At 39.3% G+C, this 9,661-nt stretch overlaps 1 protein-coding gene across 1 annotated transcript; it reads right to left on the reverse strand.

Moving 5' to 3' along the window:
• Positions 1 to 2,670: 2,670 nt before the first annotated feature.
• On the reverse strand, positions 2,671 to 5,151 carry LOC107042666. Its single transcript, XM_015263812.1, has one exon. The coding sequence runs from the start codon at positions 5,149 to 5,151 to the stop codon at positions 2,671 to 2,673; it is 2,481 nt and encodes an 826-aa protein (XP_015119298.1).
• Positions 5,152 to 9,661: the final 4,510 nt, after the last annotated feature.

Consider the following 9,661-nt stretch of genomic DNA (forward strand, 5'->3'; position numbering starts at 1 on the left):
GTAATGGTCATTATACATCATAAAAATTTAATATCTGCGAGATCCTCCTGCTCAAAAAGCTCTTTTAAATTGAAACACCATAAAGTGTATACTATGAGGTCATATATTTCTCCGTGACCAATGTATAGTATGAGGACTCGTATGGAGATACATAATTTTTCCTCGCGCGACTACTATGGGGACATATGTACGATGCATTCATCCGTGGATGGGTTACTTTGAGGACTCCGAAGCTATAATATCAAGTGGCTATTATGAGGACTTCACATTTGAGATAGGTATATTATGGGGACTTGGGTATAAAAAGGGGGGAAACGAGTACAAAATAAAATGTCAGAAACACATGGGAAGCTCATTGACAGCAGCTTCAGTGGAGAATCTCATACGTAATGTTTGATGATCATACAGATTCCATTCATTTTCATTCATCAATCGTCTATGCTACTGGACAAATAAAAAACGGGCTCATTCAACACTAGATTCAATGCATTCTCCCTCAATTTGTGAACCAATCGAGGGGAAATGCATTGAACGTTTTCAGAGGAAAATGACAAGTGTTGTTTCGCCAGTCCGATCATTCATCTCGAGAAAGGACATATCAGAGATCTATAATGCGCCGATGCACTTGCCCAATGTTGCACTCATCTTTTCCGGGAATTATTAAGGGAAGATTTGACGACAATCTACGAAAATTGTGGTACAGAAAAATTATAATTATTCCTCATCAATCGAAAAAACCAATTATTCTCAAATTTCCATTTAGGTTTCAATTCCATAACCTTCAGAATTCAATTACCTTTCCCCTGACAGAGTATGAATTCAGTTGTTAAGTGGCTACTATGGGGACATAATTTTCTCAAGACGTAGTTTATGGGGACCGTCCGTAATACATACGATTATTAAGAGCATTTTCACCAAATGATGACTCGAGCGATATATGAGATGCAACTCATGCCTTTGAGTAATGAAGTATTCTTTATATTTACAATTTGACGTTTCTCCTCAGATTATAACGGCCACATTAAATCATCATTACATCATTTTTATCGGCTACTTCAGAGGAGAATTGAATCTATTTTCCTTTGATTCAATGATGACTCAGCTCTGAAAATTTCCGATATTTTTTTAAAAATAACCTGTTTTGTGGTACAGGAATTCTCCATACGAAAAATTGCTGAGTTGAACTTCATATCACAGCAGTGATAATTTTCATTTTGAGAGAAATAGTGCATTGGAGAATGTCAAGATTCATCTTATGAACATTGAATCATGCATAGAACCGCTACTATGAGGACTAAGTATTTTAGGGACGTATATTATGGGGACAGAAAATAAGCAATATGTATGTTATGGAGACTTTCATCTAAAGGTGATTGCGGGGACTCACACCTGAATGAAGGTGTAGGGAATCAAGTACTAATACGGTTCCCAGTATGATCCTATACACACGAGATAACTCAAGAATTTAGCGAGAGCACATACTCCTTTCGTCTGAATTTCAATAATATATTCCATAATTTTACTCGTCCTGTCATCTATTAATTCACGTTCCCAAATCAATATTATCAGTTCAATCTGAGGGAAGTATGTTCCCGATACGAGCAGAGAATGTGGAGTGACGATGGGTAGAGATTGACATTTGTCAGATATTGCATATTTCTTCTGAGAGGAGATAATTGGGGGAAAACCCAACTCAAGAAATTAGAGCAATGCAAAATTCCAATCGTTCTCGATTCATTTCCTCCATAAAAACAATGAATTAAATTTCTCAAATGAGTACTATGGGAACATGATATTTGTGAGACGTATCTTATGAAGACTGATAAGGTTGCAGGAAATTTCCACCTAAAAGCAGAAATGAGCAGGGCACAAGGTGCTTTCAATTTATTAAAGGAACCTCAAGAATTAGTCAGAAATGTGTCTTCGATTACTCATTAACTCTACTACTGACTCGCGTTTCTTACTGCAATGTTCAATGCAAAATCTTCCATAGTAGCAATCAAACGAATGAGTGAATGGAGGGGAATTCAAGCGAGATTGACTACGAATGTAATAATTATACTCCAATACTTTATTTTCTTCACATTCAACATGAAACGTATATATTTGTCTGCTATGAACTCAAACATTAATCAAACGCGTGAACGAACATCGCTTGAAGGAAAAAAAATGATCATATAATTGTTTAATAAACTGAAAGGAAATAAGTCGTGAGTAAGTTCAAAAATACTTTCTAATGATTTCAATACGAAACATTATTTGAAGATCGATTTATCCCTTTTCTCTTTCATACCAGTATGAAATGTTCAAAAAATGATTAAAGATCCACAACAAACATCAATGCGAATGAACATCGCCCAAAGGAAAAATATGATAATCATATCATTAGTCAATAAACGGAAAGTAAATAAGTCGTATGTGCCTTGAAAAATTCTTTCAAATGATTTCTATCAAAATTCTCTTTCTCTTTCATACCAGTATGAAATATCCAAAAAATTATTAAAGAGTTACCAAAATCATTCTAACGTGAAGAGTTCGTTGAAAATAATCCAATTATCGTTTAATCGAGTTTTCAAAAGTTTTCTTTCTGATAGCTAGAGAAGATTGACAAAAACTGGCATCGAAATTACATGGAGTGGAGTCAACAATGCATCAATTTCGTGTGAAAAATCATTTCTTGGACATTTTCTTCTTTTGGGTGTGTAACCATGTTCTCAACTGAGGGACAGTTCGTAGTTTCAGACAAGTATTTGAATCAATCAGACTCTGCATCTCGGCACCTGACGGCATTTTACCTGCTGTCAAGTGTTTGTTGAATGCTGATAAGACTGTACTACGTTCTTGCTCACTCCATCGTTTGGATGTCGAAGGTTGAAGGTCGGATTGTATCAGAGATTTATTGAATTTACTACCGGAACTAGTGCGGGAAGTACTCGGTTCATCAAATTCCACCGTTGAGACATTCCTTTGGAATGAACTTCCGTCAATTACACCTTCGTTTTCAGAATCATCAGATTCATCACAACCTTGAGCAGTTTTGAGCAGCTTGGAAATTTTCACGATATCGGTCTCCAATACCGGCTGACGATAGATCTCTTTGTGGATCTTCTCGTGATGACCCATGAAGTTTGCTAGGTCTGTCACCTGACCATCTGTGAGATTCAGATTGATACATCTCGTCGCAATGTGTTTCCTCAACTGAGTGGCACGCAGAGTCTGGGGGTTTTCAGCTCGACATTTAGTTGAGTATTCCCTCATGAGTTCACAGGCACGATGATAGCGAAGACGATCTTTATCTGAAGATGGTAGGCCAAACAAATACCGATTATCCGGTGGAACACCTGCTCTTTCTCTGTGCTCAATGAGAAGATTCAAGCAGTTCAGAACGTCATTGTCAACAAGTACAGGTACACCTCGACCAAGCTTGCCACGGATCTCAAATCTCACATACTTTCGAGCGAGTTTCTTACCTTCTTCACTCAAGGCATTGTAGGCTTCTTTGTTTGCTGTGTGATCAAGAGAACGATAACTCTGAAAATCTTCAAGATACAACCGTTCTATCTCCCCTGGTCGGCGACGATTAAAGATTTGCAGTGACAGTAATGTCATTTTTCCAAGATTCTTCCACGCTTCAAATGAGTACGCCTGAGTGAGTTGATTGAAATGCTCCGATCTTTCGCATTTAATATAAGTATGAAATTTCTTTATGTCATCAGTGCTGGGTAGAATAACTTCCTTTCGACGATTATTTTGAGTTTGTGTTTCAGCTACTTCTCTGTTAATACTCGTACCGAAATCTTCCTCTAATAACTTCATAAAATCCTCAGTTTTCCTCTGCTCTACTGACATTTCCTTCTTTATACACTCAGATCTCAGTATTGTACCAATATATTTCAATAGAGTACCAAGGTTCGAGGCTACTGATGGACTTCTGAACGTTCTTAGCTCTGGGTCATATCCTGCAACGTCTCTCACAGCTTCTATGGAGATATCGTAATGGCGAGGATGATATACATCCGACAGCGTTTTGATAGTCTTCGATTTATCAAGCTGTCGAACGGAAAGAAAAAATCTACCAACGAGGCGCAGCTTCTGCTTGACCATTGTATACAAATGTTTATGAGTTCCATATCTCTGGTATTGTTTGTTGGCGAAGAGTATTGCCAGTTCATCGTAGCGAATAGAACGCACAACTTCATCCTCACGCATGTATGGGAAGAGATACTTTCTGGTTGAACCACTGGCCCTTTCATGTACTCGGGAAGCAATTTTTCGGCCCTTCACTACGGCAATTCTACCTTGTTTTCCAGTGCAGCCGGTACATTTCCGAAAATGATGACGTAGAACTACCCTAGAATACTGGCCTTTGCAATTTCCACAGACCAAGAAATCTTCAGCAGTTTTCTGCATTCGGATGTTTGGTCTCCTGCAGACAATTAATTTCCCATCATTGTATCGTCGGTCTGTGTTATATATGTAATCTCCATTTTTCCGAATTGTCGCAATGATATTTTGTCTTTCTTTATTTTTTGGTGGTAAAACGAGAAATTTCTTCACATCGTTTTCATTAGCATGGACGTTTTCCAAATGTCGGGCGAATTTCGACTGCATCTTTAGACAATACATACAAAAATGTTTTTTCGACCCAGATGATGCTTTATCAACTTGAAGCTCCGTATCATCAGGTGCTGAAGCTGGAGGATTATTGTCAAAGGTGATGTTTAGTGCCTGGGAAGATCTCGAATTATTTGGATTTCCTTCTTCCAGGGAATCATCATTCTCCTCCACATCTGACCACTCGTCACTATCAGCCGATTCGTCTCTTTCTGGTGTGTAGTTCCTATCGTCGTCCTTCTCATAGTCTGATTCTTCGGAGTTCTGTTCTTCTCCGAAATCACTCAGCTTTTTTTCATCCTCTTCATTGGAGTTATGAGACACTTCTGGTTCATTCATTGTGGAATGTAAGAGAGGTGATGTCAATTTCTCCTCGCCATCCGGAGGATAATATACACGTATAGAATTATTATTCATCAAGGGTGAATGACGTTTGAGACTTGTCGATCTCCATTTCTCACATACTATTTTATACGATGACAGATTGAGATCTTCGATGTGGACTATTTTTGGGCCTGATGCATGTTCTGGCAACATTCTTTCTGATATTTTTGCAGGAGAGTTCATAGAATCTGAGAGGAAGGCACTCGATACTGCTTCATCCGAATACAGTTATGTGTGAAAGGATCGATTCCATTTTTCGTTTCTCCGGCAAGTGAATCAGCATCGCAACTTCTCAACATTTCTTCGAGGAGAAAGACAGTCGATGACACGAGAGCTTCGGCGAAATTCCTGTGAGTTCTTCCTCATTGTCAAATGTGTACGTTTCATCAGAGATTTTTCTCTGCTTGTCATCAACACTTGTATCAGGTGTGGCTGATGGGGTAATTATGATTGTTCCCTGTGTATCTGATGATTTTTCCTGTGATAGGCGAACAGAGTCATTTTGATCATGACTGGAGGGCAATGTCCAAGTTTTATTACAGCCCAGTACTTCCTTTTCGTCTTCTTGACATGATGCCTGTGATGTTTCACTTTGATTTCCCCCGTCATGATTCGAGTAGGTTTCATTGAGAATGGAACCCGCCACTGTTAATGATTCTTTTTCCTCATCAGTTTGACTCTTTATCTCAGACACAGTATTGTTTTTTGGTGTTTGAACAATTACTCCAGGTATTGATGATGATTTATTCTCACTCTCTTCAAATTCCACCTCCCATTGACCATTATTTTTGTCATTAAGTGACTCTTGGGTGAGGAATGTCTGAGGTTCCATCATTCGAGGTTTTGAGATCCTAGAATTTGGTACTTCAACTGCTACACTCTGGAGATTTATGATTTCAGCTGCTGACGACTCTTCCCATACCTCATTTGGATCCTGTGTCTCAGGCTTATAATTTTTATTTTCTTTATCGTCAGATGTGAGAACTATCTCAGTGTCGATGAGTGCAGGTGAAGAGTTTTTCATCACATCGGTTGGTGTCTGTGGAATCATTCCAGGTGTTGATTGCGACATTCCTCCAGTTCCTCGACATTTTACCTCAGATTTAGCGTCAATTCTGTTAAGGTCATTAGAGAAATCTGATGTGACTCGTATTTCAGATCCCATCACTGAAGGTGTTAAGATGTTCGAATCTGCAATTTTAGGTGTCAAAAACGGGGAGAGGGATTCCTCAGATGTTGATGACAGTTTCTCTTCTTGATGTGAACCCTTTGCTTCCGGTTTATCATGATTGTTGCCATTTTCAGAAGTCATATATGTGTGGTCGATCAGTGGAGGTAACGGATTCTTAGGATCGATATTTGTCGATATCGATTTTTGAAGAATCAGTCTAGGTATGCGTGATGCCTGCTTCTTACTCGCTTGACACTTCGCCTCGGAGGCACGACCGTTTTCCTTATTCAGTGACTCTGGAGGAACCATTGTTTGAGACTCCATTATTGGAGGCGTTGAGGACTTCCAATCTGGAATTTCATCTACTACTTTTTGGAGAAGCATCCCATCTGATATTGATGATAATTCCTCTACATCATTAACAACCTTGGCCGCCGGTATGCTCATGTCCTTGGGGTTATCAGCCGTACGAGATTGATCAAGACCTGTGACAATAGACAATGTGGCCTCAGCATCCATAATTCCATGTTCATGTGCTCGGAGAGTCACCTCAGTTTTGGGTAATACCTCTTCCGTTCTTCCGTGACACTGCACTTTATTCTCACCATCACTCTTATTATTGAGAAACTCTGATGTGATGAATCCCTGATCTGGAATTTCAGCGTCTCGAGTCTGGAGATTCCTCATTTCAGATACATCATTTGGACCTTCTGTCTCAGATTTATCTCTTTCTTTGCCTTCATTCTCAGACGTAGGAAATGTCTTGGTGATGATGAATGCAGATTGGAGAATTGTAGAATCGATAACTTCATGTATCTTGAGATCGTTCATCACATCTGTTGGGGTTTGTGGAGTCACTCTAGGTATGACTGAAGACTCGCCTGCACTCCTTTGACATTGTATCTCAAATTCACTATCAATCTCATTATTGAACGGCTCTGACATGATTGATGTTCGAGATTTCGTCATTGGAGTTAATGAGGTCTTAAAATCTTGAATTTTAGGTGCTGGAGGCGAGAGGGCCATTGCTTCAAATAATAATGGCTGTTTCTCTACTCGATTTGGAGCCTTTGCTCCACGTTCATCATCATTAGTTCCTTTTTTGGATGCGAGAATTGAAGCAGAGTCGATGAGTTCAGATAGCAGTGTATCAGGATCGATAATTACTTGTCTCTGTTTCTCGAAGTAAGTCATTATACTCATCGATGTTTGGAGACTAATATCAGGTATTGATAGAATGGGTTTCTCATCCTCTTCATCCTTTGCCTGAGATTCCCGATCTTTCACCTCATTAAATGACTCCGGTGGGAATATTGTGCCAAGCTTCATTATTGGAGTTGCAGAACCCCCAAAAGTGGAAGTTTCGACCGCTGCACTCTGGATGAACGTTATTTCAGGTGTTGATGACACTTCGTCTGCGTCATTTTTATACTTTGCCTCAGATTTGCAAGTGTCCTTCTCGTCATCCAATTTGTGATTTTTTTTCAGGGCCTCTGCGTTCTGGTAATGATTTTTCCGGATCCAGAATTTCGCGTTCATGTGGTTCGAGAGTTACCTCAGTTATTGGTGATGATTTTTCTGCCCTTCTTTTACACTGCATGCCAGGCACACTATCGCTTCTTTCTTCAGATTTAGGGAACTCTGGTGTGCATGATCCCTCAGGATTCACCGTTCGCGATGTTCTAAATGTCAATGCAGGTGCAGAATGTATCAATCCAGGTGTGGAAGATTTCCCCAAATTACGGATTGCTGAAGACAATATTTTGGGATCGACTGCTTTCGGTTGAGGTGTTTCCGGATTCTCCATTACATTTGTCAGTGACTGGAAGGATAGTTTTGGCGGCAATGACAGTTCGTTCAGACTCCCTTTGGAATTCGCCACAAGCTGACCATCGTTTTTCTTGGCCAGGGACTTCGATGTGCATGATGTCTGAGTTATTGACGATGTCGAGATTTTCGAATTAGTCATTCCTGGTATTAGTGCACAGGGAACTTGGGTCATTTGACTCAGTAACGGCTGCATTCCATCATCCGCAGAACTTACTTCGTCGGTTCTCCCATGGATACCGTCACTGGGTGGAGAAGATTTCCCACGATTCATTTCTTTGGGTTCTAAGGGGATATTCCTTTTGAACACTGGATAATTCGACTCAAGTCTAGTCAAGCAGACTGTGGGTGAGACAACTTTATCACTGTCGTTATGACTCTTGGTAGATGATGATGTCTTGGAGATCGTTAGCTTCGATGGTTTCTGGAGATTTATCTTTCCGAAATCTGGTGTTACTTTTCTATCGGTGATGCGACCCTCAGGTTGATCGTCATTTGATGCGATTAAATTTCCAACAGCTGAAGGTGGAAAAATGCTTTTTTCTGTTTTCCTATACTTTGCACGTGGTTCAATGAAATTATTGCTCCACATTTTATTCCTCTGAGTATGCAGCCAGGTTCTTAATTGAGGCACAGTTCGTCCTTTCAAGCACTCATTAGAATCTATGATTTTTTGCATTTGCAGTCCTGCTGGAATACGATCATCTTTTAAGTATTTTGTAAACGCTGATAGAACAGCCAGACGTTGTTCTTCAGTCCAACGAACCCGCGAGTCAACGGGAGATCTTTTATTAGTTTCAACAGGTGGTGACGATATCGGTTTTTTTCGTTTCCTGTTTCGATTCATCATCAGGGAAGGGTCAGCGTTGGCTTCATCCTCAGTTGAGTCCGTCATTTTCAGTTTCCAGAAACGTGAGGGATGATCTGTGGAAAAAAATCGCCTTTTAAAATGAGATCATTGCATACAGGATAATTCTAACTAACCAATTGAAAACTGATAAAGAGTCTATTAAATTGGAGCATGGAGTGGAATGATACATTCTCAAAATGATTCTTCAATGAATTGTCAGAAAGTCCCTTCCAACTTTTTTTCTATCCATGCTTTTTGATAATCAACAATTTCCCTTCATTAACTCCCAATTTCTAAAAACAATTAAAAAATTTTACATGTACCTGACATTAAGACGGTAATAATGATCACTCACATATTCCACTAATTAATATCTTGAGAATTCGTTATCATTCCACTCATAACTTCATTGATTAGGGAGACCACTCTCATGCTGTCATTAAATTGAGATTCAGTACCCTTTGTCCTTGACTTCAGATTTAATTTTTCATACTAGATGAGCACACTAGTTTTTTCCCCTTGGATTACTCCCCGAATTGTTCGTGACAACTCAAGACATATTTCGTGATAACAGTTTTTCAGTTGACAATGAAATTTATTATTGCGAGATCTCAAAAAACTCTCCACTTTTGAACTTATTGGAAGTCCTTTCGATGGACCTCTTCAGATTTTGTTGGATTGCCAACAGGGGAATTCAGTGCGTCTGATAGGATATCGCAAACGACTTAATTGAAAGAATACAATATATTTAGTAAAAAATCACCCCAGGTAAAAATGGTTGTGAAATTTTATCTAAAATACTTCGGTCTTTCTTC

Source organism: Diachasma alloeum, unplaced genomic scaffold (genome assembly GCF_001412515.2).
Source record: "Diachasma alloeum isolate Michigan unplaced genomic scaffold, Dall2.0 Dall_scaffold_00496, whole genome shotgun sequence".
In the NCBI taxonomy this organism is placed as follows: Eukaryota; Metazoa; Arthropoda; class Insecta; order Hymenoptera; family Braconidae; genus Diachasma; species Diachasma alloeum.